At 46.1% G+C, this 16,176-nt stretch overlaps 1 protein-coding gene across 5 annotated transcripts in view; it reads right to left on the reverse strand.

Moving 5' to 3' along the window:
• Nucleotides 1-16,176, reverse strand: part of USP9X (ubiquitin specific peptidase 9 X-linked) — a 292,101-nt gene that overhangs the window by 115,994 nt on the left and 159,931 nt on the right. For all 5 annotated transcript variants that reach the window (XM_089774470.1, XM_089774474.1, XM_089774477.1 and 2 more), the window contains one exon: nt 15,049-15,260. In XM_089774470.1, coding sequence (XP_089630596.1) covers nt 15,049-15,260 — 212 coding nt within the window. The remainder of the gene's footprint in view (nt 1-15,048; nt 15,261-16,176) is intronic.

Here is a 16,176-nt window from a genome sequence, read left to right on the forward strand (position 1 = left end):
TGTCGAGCCCTGGTAGTAAGAGTTACTGATAATGGAGTTCTTCGGAAGGGGATCCCTACACATACTTTGCCGTGCAAAGTCCACCATATCTTGGTTGGCATGGTGAGTTGTTTATATGATGGATGTGTGGCTGGTACACTCTGCATAGCCATGCCTGGAGAGACCTCATGAGTAGGTGGGCATGTGGCACCATGAATGTGGCTACCGCCATGTACCCTAATATTTGTAGGCAGAGTTGGGCCCTTACGACTGGACTGGCCTGCACCATTAATATGAGGTCCTTGATGGCTCTAAATCTGTGCTCTGGTAAAGAGGCTGGGGCCACTGTGCAATCTAAGTGCGTTTCTATAAATTCTAATGTCGGAGTTGGGGCCAGTGTGCACTTTACTATGTTTATCTGGAATCCAAGGCTGTCCAATAGATGATTGTGACAGCTTGTACAGTCTCTTGCTCAGTGGTGCCTATTACTAGACAATCTTCTAGGTAAGGGAATACAGTGATGCAATACAATCTTCTAGGTAAGGGATTACAGAGAATACAAGATGAAGAGCTTGGTACCCTCGAATGATAAATCCTTGACTGTTAATTGGACTTCTCTTGGGAATCCTGACAGCTGAAACAAGGCTATTTTTAGCTAGAGACGAGTATGCTTTTCTCCACATTGTGTCCATCCTCTTCCAGTCCCTGTCATTGGAGATGATTTGGGTAGCCTGTTTCCCCCCTTTGATTTACTGCCTCTAACACTAAGAAATTTGAGGCTGGGTGGGACAACAGCAAGTCTGCTCCTTTAGGGGCAACATAGTATTTCCGATCTGACCTCTTGCAGGTCGGTGATATTATGTCAGGCATCTGTCTCATATTTTTGGCTGGGTCCATGAGAGCCTCGTTCATGGGGATCACTAATTTCATATGTGGAGATGCATGTAGTATGTTGCGTCTCTGGCATAGCAGGAAGGGAAATTTCTAATGTATCCACAACTCTTTTCAAAAGTTCTTGGAATGATCTAAAATCATCCCCAAAGATTGGTGGTGAGGGCATAAGATTGTATCATCAGGGGGCACTGATGATATGTGCTTAGATGGAGATGAACGAGGTGCGTGATTGTCGCACATAATATTTACGTCCTCCCCTTCTGCTTCTGAACTGTATCAATCTGGAGAGTGTACTGTCGGTGCATGCGATTTAAGTGCTAGAGATGGCTACTGTATCTGTTGTGTTCTGTTTGCTACCCAAGAGTCTCAGCATGGCCGATTCAGTGGGATAGGTGGTGGGAGCCATTGCAGTGATTGCCATTGTTCGTTAGGCTTTGGCAAGGAGTGCCTTGGTAAATGTGGGAGGGGCAGGAACATCATCATCCTCATCACTAAATACTGGGGCCGCTGATGTGGCCAGTGTGGATGTGAAACTATGCCTTGATATATTCAGGGTGCTTTCAGTGCAAAATAACGGTGTTTCCAGTACCAAAGGAACTGTGAGTTCCCCCATAGTTGTAAATTGCTGTACTAGTAGAGGAGGGGGCAGTATGGGAACCAGACAGGCTCGCGGTGTCTGCAGTGGATTAGATTCAGTGCCAGCTGCTTTCTTTGTGTTGTCAGCGCCGAGTATTTTGTGCAGCTCAGTGCCACTTCCGGACGTGGCTCTATATGTGTCACTGTTAGTACCAGCAATTTTTTGCTCAGCGCTGGCATAAAAAGTTTGTGTTTCGCCTCTGCTGGTGCCTTTCCTGAGGCAGGAGCCATATGCTTTTATCCCTGCCATCCCGCTGCCAGACTGCCTGTCCAACTCTTTTTGCTCTTGAGCCTTATTGCGGTCCTTTGGGCTCAATCTGGTGGGAGCGCCTCTCTCTGATGCCGCCCCAGAGGATGGCTGTGTGGGCAGCGGATTCAAAACTATACCTACAGCAGTAAGCAGAACTAATGACTATTAACTCATATAACAAAATGTGTGGTAATAGTTATCTAGCTATCTACACTATGTAAATTTCCAGTGAGGTGAAAGGGTGACTGCTGAGCTGCGATCGAAGACAGCAGTGGTTGAGAAGGAACAGAGGATGGTCGGCTACGCAAAGCTCTGATCAGAGGCACAATGGTGCTGGCACACCGAAAGGCACTCCTCAAAAAATAAACTACTAAATTTTTCATTTAAAAATATCATTTACAATTAAGTTGCACCACAAACAAATTACACCTACACTTTCAGTCTCATAGAAATGAATTAATGGCTCTAGTCTATCTTGCCTAATTACGAGCTCTTACTTTATGAAATCTCAGAGTTTTCAATTTCTGTTTCTCAGCTGACCAAAAAGAAATGTGCAAAGAAAGAAACAAGATGGATAGGATTGTTTTATTCTCTGCTTATCTGGAGGCAGACCTTGGCCAAGCATAGCTGTAGCCAGACACAAACCCCATCTTGTTTTTCCAGCCCCCCAGAGAGCAAGAGAAAGGCAGTCAGCCTTTGATGCCCTGGGAACGCAGGTGTGCTGCCTGTCCCTGACTCTACCATAAACAGAAACCAGACAGTAAATGGGCTAGCTGAGGACCCGGGACATCCCGTCGCCCTGATGGCTAGTACCAGTAATTGACACGCCTGCACTGTCCCAGGAGAGGAATCTTCGCCCATCACATACCAGAGGTGCCCATTGTCTGCATTTTTCCCAGGTGTAAATTATGCTTTGCACCCTTCGTGGGAAACTTGGTGTTCAAAGCCATTTTTCCTAATTGGCCACTTGAAACCAGGAAGAAGCATACATGACCCAAGGGGTATAAAAGAGGTTCAGCAGCCCACCCCATTTGAGCTCCAATCATCTATACCTGCTGGCAGGTATTGATTGTCTCCCGAGGTCTGTGGGACGCCCAACCTCGCCCTACTTCTTCCCGAGGGATTGAGAGAAAGACGCTGGCCATGCCAAGTCTGGAACGCAGGGGTGAGAATATATACCTGCTATGTGTCTATTTTGCATGCATTTAATAAGAGCTCAGAGAACCAAAGGGTTTCATGGTACCTGTAAGTGACTTATTAGTGTAATTTCTGTCCTGTCCTTTGTAGTGTCTGTGTTATCTGTAACACAGTAGTAGCATTTAACAGCTAAGTTTACCCTGTAACAATAAAATAGTAACTGTTTAAGCTTTAACCTGACTCCTTCAGTTGCTGTAACAGAACCAAGCACAATTTAAAAGAACTTCAGCCGGTCATAAGGGACTCACTGCCCTGACCGTCGGCTGACAATAGCAGAGTTAGTTAAGACAATGTCTTTAAGATAGACATACAACATATAGAAAAGGATGGAGGCAGTATAGTACAGTAGAGTAAACTGGAAAGAAAAAGGGAAGACATTATTTGGCAAACACAGAGCCTCCTCCTACATTCCCCCACACCTTTGCCATAGAAAAAGTGTCATAGCTGCTGGGCATGAGACACACCTTATCTGGGAATATTTTGAAGAAATGCATTCTCAGAGCAAAAAAGGAAAATGTAAAGTATAAGTAGTACAAGATGATAATGCAGGACCTTGTTGCAACACAAACAACGTAAGGAAAATTGCGTATTGGGAGAAAATGATATGAACATATGGATATGTATGAGTGGATCACTTGGTTATCAACTTAAATAATTCATTTTGCAATGCATCTCAAGACACTCACTATGACTTTCACTGAATATATGATTTGACAAGTAAATTCCCAAGTTGTTTGCTATGTTGGCTGTTGCTAGGAAAAAAAAGAGTGTAGTTTAGCTAATCCATGTGACTTGTTTAATTAGTTAACTAGGTTTAGAATCTATCACCCAAATATACAACATAGAAACCTGCCATAAGAAAAATCTACAGTTTCCAGTTGCCATGGAGTGTCATTTTCTTATTTTATGATGATGATGCCATAAATCTAGTCCCTGTTTTATTTCTTAATCCAGTTTTTCCAAGGGAACCCCATTCTATACTTGTTTTCACAAAAAACAGAAGTGCCAGTGGGTTCAATGGGGCTTGCTCCAAAATTAAATGAACTGTAAGTACAGTCAATCTTAGTTTTTTTTGGCAACTTGGAATCCGATCTGCATCCTTGCTGGAAAAAATGTAAATGATTAACTGAACAACAGTTTGATAAGATCGGAGAAGAATGACTATTTAAAGTCATTTTTTTCATTTTGTTTCAGGATCCCTTCTCAGTGTAAAGACTTAGACTGTATCTGTAACAACTTCAGAGTCATCTGTTAGTGCTTTTAGCAGCAATGTGCAACTAAACATTTTTCAGGACATACTGTGAGGCCTGGTCTACACTGGAAGGTTAGGTTGAATTTAACCACATTAGGATGATTTTCTAAACAAGTAGTCCATGTCAACAAGCCCATTCTATTGACTTAATGTACTCATTGGCAAGGTGATCAGCTGCCAAGATAGGGATGTGCGTTCCACGTATCACCTCACCACTGTTAGGGAACCCCATCACGGCAAAGCTATCCACTATGTCTTGCATATTTCCTAGAGTCACTATTCTTCATTGCACAAAGATATTGATTGCCTTGGCTACAGGGATCACAACAGCCCCCACTGTACATTTCCCCACTGTTCTGATTCCCAACAGACTGCTAGCTGTCAGGCACTGTGAGCTTCCAGAGGGCCATTGCCACTTGTTTCTCAACAGTCAGCACAGGGTCTCATTCTGGTATTCCTGTTCTTCAGAGCAAGGGAAAGCAATTCATAAACTTTCACATGCAAAAGTTTCACAGCCACTGCTGATTTTCCCATAGCTGCAGAGCAATGAAAATCCATCAGGCTGTATTTGTCTCCCAGTAATAGAAGAGAAAGTTACTCACGTCAGTGCAGTAACAATGGTTCTTTGAGATGTGTGTCCCCGTGGGTGCTCCACTGTTGGTGACGAGTTATCCCAGCGCTGCAGCTCTGAGTTTTGATGCGAAACTGTCAGCCAGACCACGCATGTGTGGCACACATTGCGGGCTGTTCGCACCCTTTTGATCTCTCATGCAGTCCAGCTCCCACCCGTTCCTCGAGTCCACCCTGGTATCAGAGATATAATTGGAGAATACAAAGCAGGGAGTAGAATGGGTAGCAGAGCACCCATGGGGGGACACATCTCAAAGAACCATCATTACTGCACCTAGGTGAGTAACTTCCTCCTCTTCTTCGAGTGGTATCCCGGTGGGTGCTCCACTGCTAGTGAGTATGTACCAGTACTCAAGATCAGAGGAAGGCAGGCCTCTTATTCAAGGTCCAATTATCGTAGATAGGACAGTGGAAGCCACCATCTTTTGCTTGAGACTGTGGAATTGTGTAGTGTTTCATAAAGGTATCATTGGTGGACCATATTGCTACCCTGCAGATATCTCTGAAGGGAACCCCATGAAGGAAAGCTGTTGATGTTGCCACAGCTCTCGTTAAATGTGCTCTTGGAGTCTGAGGTAGTGGCGTATTCCTTATAGTGTAACATTGAGTAATGCAAGATACCACTAGATTGGAAATCCTTTGAGATGATAGAGGTTTCCCTTTTGTTCACTCCATCGTGGATATAAGTAGTTGATCTGATTTACGCAAAGCTTGCATTCTGTCCACATAAAAGGTCAATGCTCTGCATATATCAAGCAGATGGAATCTCACATATGCTGTAGATCTGTTAGGTTTAGGGTAGAAGGTCGGTAGTATGATTGGTTCATTTAAGTGAACTTCGGATCATACTTTAGGAAGGAAGGACGGATGAGGACTAAGTGCAACCGTATCATTGTTGAAAATGGTATACGGCAGGATTGCCATCAAGGCCACCAACTTGCTTACTCTACAGGCAGAAGTAATGGCTAGTAGAAAAATTACATTGAGTGACATCATATAAAGAGAACAGGTAGCTAAAGGTTCCCAGGGGCTTGTGTGAGAGTGTCCAGCACCATTTCTAAATTCCACAAAGGTGGCGGTGGTCTGCGTGGTGGGTGTAAGTTCATGAGACCTTTTAGGAATCTTCTTGTAGTGGGATGTGCGAAGATTGAGAAACCTTCTATAGGCTGGTGAAAGGCAGTAATGGCCACCAAATGCACTCTTATTCATGCCAGGGCAAGGCCTGAATCCACAAGCAATAATAGGTAGTCTAGAATGTTTTCCAAGGGTGCTGTTATTGGTTCCAGATTCTGGTTAGAACACCAGGACAGGAACCTACGCTATTTCTGCAGATAAGTAGACCAGGTAGACTGTTTTCTGCTATACAGGAGGACCTCTTATACTTGGTCTGAACATTGTACTTCCCTCTGATAGAACCAGCAAGGAACCACACCATGAGTCTCAGGACATGTGATTGCGGGTGAAGTAGAGTGCCTGACCTCTAAGTCAAAAGACTGTGGTGGATCGCCAGGTGATAGGGAGGTTGAAGAGACATCTGATACAGGTAGGGGAGCCATACCTGTCGTAGCCAGAATAGTGCTATCAGTATTACCATGGCTTTGTCTACACGGATCTTCTCCAGCACTCTGGGGATTGGGGTGAACACATACAGAAGCAGACCCCTCCAGCTGCAGAGAAATGCATCTCCTAGAGATCCATGGCAAATGCCTACTCTGGAACAATACTGATGGCACTTCTTGTTGCTGTAGGATGCAAATAGGTCTATCTCTGGGAACCCCCATCACTGAAAAATGGATTGAAAATACTGGGGATATATTTCACATTCGAGATCTGGCGCAAAATGCCTGCTGAGAACGTCTGCCACTATATTGTTTATTGCCGGTAAATACTGAGGCTACTACTGACACGTCGTTTCGACTGCACCAGTTCCATAATCAGACTGCTTCGGCACACAGTAGTTGGGATCGGGCATCTCCCTGATGGCTGATGTAATACATTGTTGTTATGTTGTCAGTCAATATCCCGACTACTGTGTCTCGGATATATGTCGAAAATTGTTTGCAAGCATTGAAAATCGCCCTGAGCTTTAACAAATTGATATGATAAGTGGTCTCTTGACTGGACCATGTTCGCTGTATTGACACTGTTTTCATGAGGGCTCCCGCCCTCCCCCCCCCAAGGGAAGCGCCTATGGTTGTGTAGCAAGGACTGATCCCGACGGAAAGACATGCCCGCTAAGAGATTGCAAGGTTTTGTCCACCATATGAGGGATCATAGTACCCATGATTGGGGGTGGGGGGGTGGGGGGGGGGGGGGGTGGATACTCGCTTGTGTACTTGTCATTTTCAATGGGAGTAAACCGTAGCTATCCAACGCTGGAGACAACGAAAATGCAGTCGTGCATGTCTGATCACAAGTTGTAGCAGCCATATGACCCATGAGTTGAAGGCATGTGAGTATCATAACTGTAGGGCTGATGATGATAGTGGTAACTAGGTCTTGAATGGCACGGAACTGTTGCAACAGTAGGTAAGCTCTCACTGTCACAGTGTCTAGTCAAACACCTATAAATTCTAGATTTTTGCGTCGGTAGTAGAGTGGACTTTTGTACATTGAGTAAGAGGCCCAGGACTTTGAATACTTGTCTTGTTGTTGAAATCATGCGTTGTGTGTCCATCAATGATGTGCCCTTGACTAAGCAATCGTCTAGGTATGGGAATATAACTACTCGCTGTTTGCAGAGGTACACTGCCACCACAGCCTTTGAAAATACTCTGGGTGGAAAGGCCGAACAGAAGCACCCAGTATTGGTAGTGGTTCTGTCCTAATGTGAAATGCAGAAAGCACCTGTGTGCCGGATGAAGAGTCATGTGGAAGTACACATCTTACAAGTCCAAGGAGACAAACCAGTCTCCCTCGTCTAGTGCTGGGATTATGGCTGCCACGGTATCCATTTTGTATCTTTGCTTTCAAAGATAGTAGTTTAATCTGCAGAGGTCTAAAATGGGTCTCTATCCTCAGGTCCTTTTTGGGATAAGGAAATAGTGTGAATAAAACCCTCTGCCCTGAAATTCGTCAGGAACAGTCCCTCTTGCTCCAAGGTTGAGTAGGCACTGTACTTCTTGCCTGAGCAGATTGTCGGGGGGGGGGGGGGGGAGGGACAGGGAGTGTGCGGAGTTTGGAAGTAATGTAGTGAATGGTATGGTGTACCCTGGCGTTACTACTTCTAGAACCCAATGGTCCGTAGTGATGGCATTCCACCAATGTCGAAAAGGTTTTAAATGGTGATGGAAGATCAGACCGGGGTTTGATGGTTGGTGGGAGATAGGAAGATTTTGCAATCCCTTGACCAACAGGTCAAACCTGCTGCTTATTGGCTTGGTTATTGGTGTTATGGTTATCCTGTGGTCGCTTTCTCTGTGGTCGCTGTCTGGATTTGGACTGATCAAACCCACATTGGTTATATCTTTGGTAGGTGAACTCCCATTGTTTTTGGTATGGAGTGTACCATTTACAACGGTATGATGGCATGTACATCTCCAACATCCGTAAAGTTGTCCTCGAGCCTTTACTTGAAAGGCGGACATCATCTGTCTTCTCCATAAAGAGCTTCCATTTGTCAAAAGGGAGGTCTTCCACCTTAGACCGGAACGCGTGAGGAATGCCTGCCGACTGTAGCCAAGATTCCCTTCTCATGACCACTGATGTGGCCGCTGCATCAGCTACGTCTAAGGTTATTTGCAATGCTGTTCTGGAGGAAGCGTAGCCCTCCTGAACCATTTTTTAGTATGGGACGTTTGGCATTGGGAAGGTGTTTCATTAAAGCAGATAATTTGGAATAATTGTTGAAATTATGGTTGGGCAACAATGCTGCATAATTGGCTATTCTCAGGAGAAGTGTAGCGGAGGAGTATAGTTTCCTACCAAATAGGTCCATACGCTTGTTGTCCTTGTCACTGTTAAGTCTGTGTTGCGGGACTTTTGACCTATGCTGAGCAGCATCCACAACCAGTGAGTTGGGCTGCGGATGCATAATTAGAAAGTCAGTCCCTTTCTGAGGAACAAAGTATCTTTTATCCGCTCTTATGTGTTTGTGGGTACTGGGGCCGGGGTCTGTCATATGTCATCCGCAGATTCCATAATAGCTTCATCTATCGGTATCGCAACTCTACCTCATTGTAAGGGTTGCTAGTTTTTAAGAAGCTTGTGCTGTTTGTCTGGTACCTCTGATAGTTGGATGCTCTGGGACGCAGCTACTCTCTTGAAAAGGTCCTGAAATTGCCTGAGATCATCAGGTGGCAACTGATCTCTAGGTATGACAACCTCATCAGGAGATGATGAGGACTTGTCTGTCTGAGAAGTATCCCATAGTTGTTCCTCCACCTATGAAAGTTGTCCCTCTTCTGGTTCTGAGTAGTGAGATGTCGAGGGAATGCCAGAAGCTGCCACTGCCAGCTGTTGCTTCTGTCCTCCTTGCGGCGAAGTTAAAGGTGTGCGAGACCTCGAATAACTACTACAGCGGGGTAGCAGTGTTCCTGGTGATGATGAAATTCATTAGAACCATGGTGAGAACACCACCGCTGGTAAGTGAGGCTATGCTCTCTATAAGGAGAAGGATGCCTGTAATATACTTGGTGACCATAGGAGTATGAAGAATGAGGTGACCTTCTTGATGAGAGGGGTGGAGAGTAGTCATATGTCCTAGACAGTGATGGTGAGACATCATATATCTGGACCTGCAATGCCTGGTGTCTTGATAAGCTTTATCCTGATCTGCTCTTGTTAAGTAGGGCGAATGTGGTGAGGATGGTGCTGGCAAGAAGGTCAACGGCTCAGGGCTTAATTGCTCAGGAGGGACTGATTTACAGGCCACTTTTCTTGATGTGGGCGGGGTCAAAGGGCTATATGGAGCCCACGGGTGTTTCCACAATGTAACGGGGTGGGGTGGGTGATTGCAGCACCGAGTCTCCCCGTGCAGATGGTGACTCGGGGCATGAGATAACTGGTGCTGACGTGGTCAGTGCCATGCATCCCCATGCCACTGTGGTCGGCACCAATATCGACGGTGCTGATTCCACCCATGCCAATGTGGCTGGCACTCGCTTCTGTGCAAATGCGGCCATTGCCAGCGCTGACTCCAGCATGGTGGTCAGTGCATTTGTCGGCGGTGCCGAGTGACGGACCGTTATGGCCATTGGCAACACTCTGAAGCCGATTTTTGTCTGTGGCCAACTGAACCAGAGGTACCCGGGTTGTCTCTTACACTCACTCTGGCTGAAGGTAGGGACCGGGCTGGTGATGACCTCTTTCAGTCTAGGGCCGGCACAGACCTTTTCTCAGGTCTAGGAGACCATAGGGTTGAGGCTGGCTTCGATAGCTCTGGTGGTTGCAGAGCTTTGTCCAAGAGTATCATCTTCAGTCTCATTTCTCTGTCTCTTCATGCCCTTACAGTAAGCTTAGGACAGCAAACACACTTTTGGGAGACATGTGCCTTGCCAAAACACTTAATGCATTTGGCATGGCTGTCTGAAGCCGGCATTGCATCTATGCATGTGACACTTTTTAAAAGTGGAGGAATCCCAGCATAACTGAGTCCTATATATGCTATAGCTAACGAACGAAATTTCTTTTAAAATGAACACGAACGAACTATAAGTAATCAACTAACACTAACTACTAAAACTAACTAATTCAGCATTTCCTAGCTCCTGACAGGATTATGTGAGGAGAAAGAGCTCGCTTCAGCTGCGACCGCAGGCGGCAAACAAGGAACTGGTGGGAGCTGGACTGCTCAACAGATCAAAAGCACGTGAACGGCCCGCAGCATGTGCCGCGCACGTGCGGTCCAGCTGACAACTACTCATCAAAACTCCGAGCTGCGGTGCTGGGACAACCCATCACCAACAGTAAAGCATTCACGGGGATACCACTCGAAGAACCACCAGCATTCCATTGTGTCAAGAGGATCGAATGCTGGTGGCATTTACCAGTCACTTAACTGAAATGTTTCACACAAGAGTATATTAATGGCCTCCCAAAATTCTTCCTCATTCCAGCAGGCCCTGAATATGCTCTAGATAGGCTCCTACATAAGGTACACAATGGTTAATGTAACTATTATACAGGCAGTCCCCGGGTTACATGGATCCAACTTACATCAGATCCCTACTTACAAATGGGGTGAGGCAACCCCGCACAACCTGCTTTTCCCCCTAGCAGACCAAGGAGACGCGAAGCTAGCGCCCCACCCAGCAGACCAGGGAGATGCGGAGCGGCTTTTCTCAGCAGACACCTCAGCTTGAGAATAAAGGACTGAGGGAAGTGAGGTGTGGGAGAATAAAACTGAGCTCTGGAGAAATGTTTGGCTAGAGTTTCCCCTACAATATGTACCAGTTCCGACTTACATACAAATTCAACTTAAGAACAAACCTACAGTCCCTATCTTGTACGTAACCCGGGGACTGCCTGTAGTACTTTGCTGCTGAACAGGTTCCATGCTTACCCTGCTAGCTCATCTGCATGGATAACCAGGGGAAAAAGGGCCAAAAAGACTGCTTGCATTGCTTTCAAGAGGGAAGGGCAGGGAGGAGAGAGAAGATGAATTCAATATGGGCTGCTGATGACATGTATGCAGAACTACCCACTACAGTTTTGATCCTAGCGTGCATCGGATGCATAACCCAAAATGCCAAGTGGTAGCAAGAACTGTGGGATAGCTACCCACACAATATCACTCCCAAAGTCAATGGGGACACACTACATCAACCTATGTTAACTTACTACACTCCGTGGGGACATGCACCTTCCATTTACAAAATCGGATGCTAGAAAATTAACTTAATAAATTTGACATCTCTCCATGCAGACAAGGCCTCAGTAGCAAGCAAAAGGTTTTAATCATCCAGTACAACTACTACCATGGATAGGTTTTTGTAGCATTTGGGTTAGAAGAAATTACTGTCAGAAGCTGTGGTTTTAGTTCAACATTTTCCTGCTCCACAGACTAATGGAATTGGTTGTTGACACAAGGGAGAGCAATGGAAAGACTTGTATGAGTACCAGACACTCATTACACACATCCCATGGTCCTCAAAAGAGCCAGAAAGAGGGGATAACAGTTTAAGGAGGACCCATCGGTCCCTTAGGGAAGACATGTTCATAAGGGTAGCGAACTTAAGTCCTGCATTCCCTGTCCCTTCTTGGTTCTCATTGAGGAACTGAAGGAAGGAGGGACTGGTTCATTCGATTTCTCCAAATCTAAAAAGCACTCCTGTTTTAGCAACGGAGCTGTCAGCAGCAGGGCAATCTTGTCTGATAGAGGAGAAATAGTTCCTGGATTGATGAAATAATATTGTCTTCTGGTGTGGTAATGGTCCTCAAGAGCACTAATCTAGAGAAGAGGCTGCAGGTAGCTAAAGAAGATATCCTCTGACAACACTGGTCGATTCTTGATTGTGGCATATTTTTTGGGTGGACATGCACTACCACAGAGTCTGGAGGCATGCTTGTGGATAGGATCAGTGGATAATCATAATTGTGCTTCAGTATCAGAATCAGACAGAACTGGTGGATCTTTATTTCAATTAGGGACACAAAAAGTGAACGAGTTACCTGGTAAGCATTAGTCTTATTGGCATGTTTACCCAGTAACCACTTAAGACTGGGTCCGGCGGGAGCACTGCCCCACTTGTTCATGGCCAGAGCAGTCTGTGGTGCGGCAGGCTGGCTGGCAGGACCCTAGCCACAATGGGCCAGCCAAAGCAGTCTGTATTGTGGTGGGCCAGTCGGCAGGACCTCAACCACAGGGACCCATGCCTGAATCAGCCCCCTCAGAGAACTCAGCCACTCTGCACCAGTCCTCCACAGTTAACTGGTTAAATGATTAAAATTACAGTAAACTTCCGATAATCCGGCACCTTTAGGACCCAGGGGGTGCTGGATTATCAGATATGACGGACTATCAGAAGGGGGGGCTATGAGGGGTCTGGAGTGAGGTAGGAGGGGATGACACCCCAGACCTCTCATAGCCCCCCCTTACGATAGTCTCGCTCTGCCCCAGGCGTCCCTGATTCAGCTGCTGCTGGTCAGTTTCAGCAGCAGCTGAATCTGGGATGCCTGCAATAGAGCAGCTGGGGTGCTGCCGGGTTGGTTCCGTAGCGCTGCCCCTCAGGGCTGCGGGACCAACCCGGCAGCACCCCAGCTGCTCTTGGGGACGCCTGGGGCAGAGCAGCTGGGGTCCTGCCAGGTTGGTCCCGCAGCGCCGAGTGGCGGCGCTACGAGACCAACCCCGCAGCACCCCAGCTGCTCTGTCCCAGGCGTCCGGATTCAGCCTGCTGGTGAAACTGACGCTGCTGGTCAGTTTCAGCAGCGGCTGAATCCTGTGGCCTGGGGCAAAGCAGCTGGGGTGCTGCAGGGTTGGTCTCGTAGCGCCGCCCCTCGGCGCTGCGGGACCAACCCGGCAGCACCCCAGCTGCTCTGCCCCAGGAGTCCCCAAGTCAGCCGCTGCTGAAACAGATCAGCGGCTGACTCCAGGAAGCCCCGGGCAGAGCAGCTCTGCCCCAGGCTTCCTGGAATCGGCCGCTGATCTGTTTCAGCAGCGGCTGAATCGGGGACCCCTGGGGCAGAGCACCTGGGGTGCTGCCGGGTTGGTCCCGCAGCGCCGTCCTTTGGAGCTGCAGGACCAAGCCGGCAGCACTCCAGCTGCTCTGCCCCAGGGGTCCCCAAGAGCAGCTGGGGTGCTGCCAGGTTGGTCCCGCAGCCCCGAGGGGCAGCGCTACGAGACCAACCCGGCAGCACCCCAGCTGCTCTGCTCCCGGCTTCCCCGATTCAGCTGCTGGTCAGTTTCAGCAGCAGCTGAATGGGGGAAGCCTATCCAGCTGCCCTAACACTTCCGGGTTCCTGATGGTGCCGGACCATCAGGAGTCCCGGAGCATTGGATGCCGGACTAATGGAGTTTTACTGTATATTTAACCAGACTTTTTAAATTGGCATTTGCATCCCTAAGTCCTGCACACTTTATCCTCCACTTTGGGTGTGTGTAAGGAAAGGGGAGTTATGGAGCCGGTTCCTTAGGGTTTATACAAAAAGGCTTGCCTCACTTCAATGGTCTTGGGAAAGGAGTTTGTTTCTTATGGATAGTCTTAGATCCCATAGGAATGTCCCTTCTTCTCATGGGAAGCCCTCATGGAAGAGTTTTTGGGCTGAGACACCCAAGGCTCTGCTCCTGCTCAGAGGGGAGCTGCTTGTTTAGTGAGGCCAGAATACGGGATGTGTGCCTTCCTGGACCAGATAGAGAGGTTTCATACCCATCTTCATTAAGCATTTTTTAAGGTGAAGCTCATGACCTTTAAAAGTTCTTGATGTAAATGAGCAACAAATACTGAACTTTGCTGGAATAAGAAAGCTAAGGTAGCACTAATGTGTGTTGCTGATTGAGAAAGGTCAGGGCAGAAGATGCAGTTTTTGAAGTCAGGGACTCAGGCAAAGTTGCCAGTCTGGTGAAATAAACTTCAATAACTTCATTTAGACTAATTGAACTAAGCTAAAGAACCATTTACAATCTTATTTACAGGTTTTCTGAAAAGCTGAAACGAGAGGACACTGGATTCTGACTCAGATCAAGGGGTAGTAAGTAGCAATTGAGAGGGAATCATCTCACAATGCTTCTTATACCCTTGTTCAGGAGCATGAGAAGACCTACTGTACACATGCAGGCCATTGGACACCCCTTTTTAAAATCTCTGGACTCGAGTACACACTATGCATGTGTATCACATGTGGAATACACATAGAGACCACCACTTGAAAGAATGTCATCCTTCAATACAAAAAAATGAGTATTTTTGAAATAAAAGAAAATACAGCAAAAAAATATACTCTAATGACACTATGCGTCAACTATAGGACCACGTGCCAGAAATGCAGATTTAATCCTGGTTCAGTTTACCCCATTAGCTTCCATTTATATTCAGATGCCTACATGCCTCACAAGGGAATAGTCAAAAGTTAGTTTTGAAATATTATATAAAAGGCATGTCAGAAGGAAATGAAATGTTATGTGTTCAATATCAGTTTGTAATATTCACACTTAGGATAACTGTTAGATTTTTGTTTTAGCCACAGAGTAAATTAAATGAATTTTGAAATTAAAACATTTTTCACAGACAAGGTCACTAACATAAACCAAAGAAATTCTGAATTCTTCACAAACCTGGACATAGGTAGAATTGTTCTCTCCTCATGGTAATCACTGTCACACTCATTTATATACTCCCTTAAAACAGTCAATACTCGCACCATTCGTATTGCTTCTTGCCTTGCACAATTAATACTGTCTTTATCTCCATCCAGAACACAAAGTGTATCATAAGAGGCCTTTAAACGATCAAAGCATGATTGGATGAAGTCTTCATGGATCACTACCTAATGTAAGGTATAAGAGAATACGGACAATCACAGAATAATAATCTTTCAGCTGCACATTCAAACATAATATACTATGAAATCTTGATTGAAAACCAAATCCTCATTCAAGACCAGTCCTCAGGACTAGTCACAACTTCTGTTTTTTCAACACTAACATTACAGTTGATAACTGCATCTAATACAGTGTACTTTTTGAAATATACCTATCCGTGCTAACTCTGCAATCTGTATGCATAGTACAAACCTTACCTTTTAAGCCCTTCACTCTACCAATTTGTACCAAACACCTGCAATATAAGCAAAGTGCAACTCTGTACAGGATATTAAGTTGGACTGCTCTCTCATCTAGCTGCTGCTCCCCACAGATCTTTGTATGAAATATTTACATAGCCAACTAGCAAGCAGTATCAATACTGTTAGACTATACTTTGCAGACTACTGGTTTTGAAGATTTAAAAAAAAAAGTCTCCTTAAGGGAATAATTAAGGAAAGTGTAGTGTAGCAAGTGGTTGTGGGTTAAGAAATAGGGCTGTGAAAGGTTAACCAGTAAGCATCATCCTAAATTGGCTGATGCTTACCAGTTTTGGTTAACCAGTGAGAACTGGAGCAGCTCCCCACCTGCTGCGGGCATGGGGCTGCTCCAGCCAGCCGGAGTAGTCTGTCTATGGCAGGCCCAGGAGGCTTGCAGGCAGGGGTGCTCTGGCCTGCCTAGAGCAGCCCTTGATTGCGACAGGAGAGTCATTCCAGCCCAGCCAGGGCTCATTTTCCCCTTTGGTTAACTGATTAAACAATACATTTAACCCCATTAAATTACATGGGGTTTTACATCCCTATTAAGAAGTACAACTAACATTAGAAGGAAATGGCTGGAGGCAGGGATTTGGAGGGCACATAAATCTTCAAAGTTTTGGGA

This window comes from Pelodiscus sinensis, chromosome 1, assembly GCF_052426305.1.
Source record: "Pelodiscus sinensis isolate ZL-2025 chromosome 1, ASM5242630v1, whole genome shotgun sequence".
NCBI lineage: Eukaryota > Metazoa > Chordata > Testudines > Trionychidae > Pelodiscus > Pelodiscus sinensis.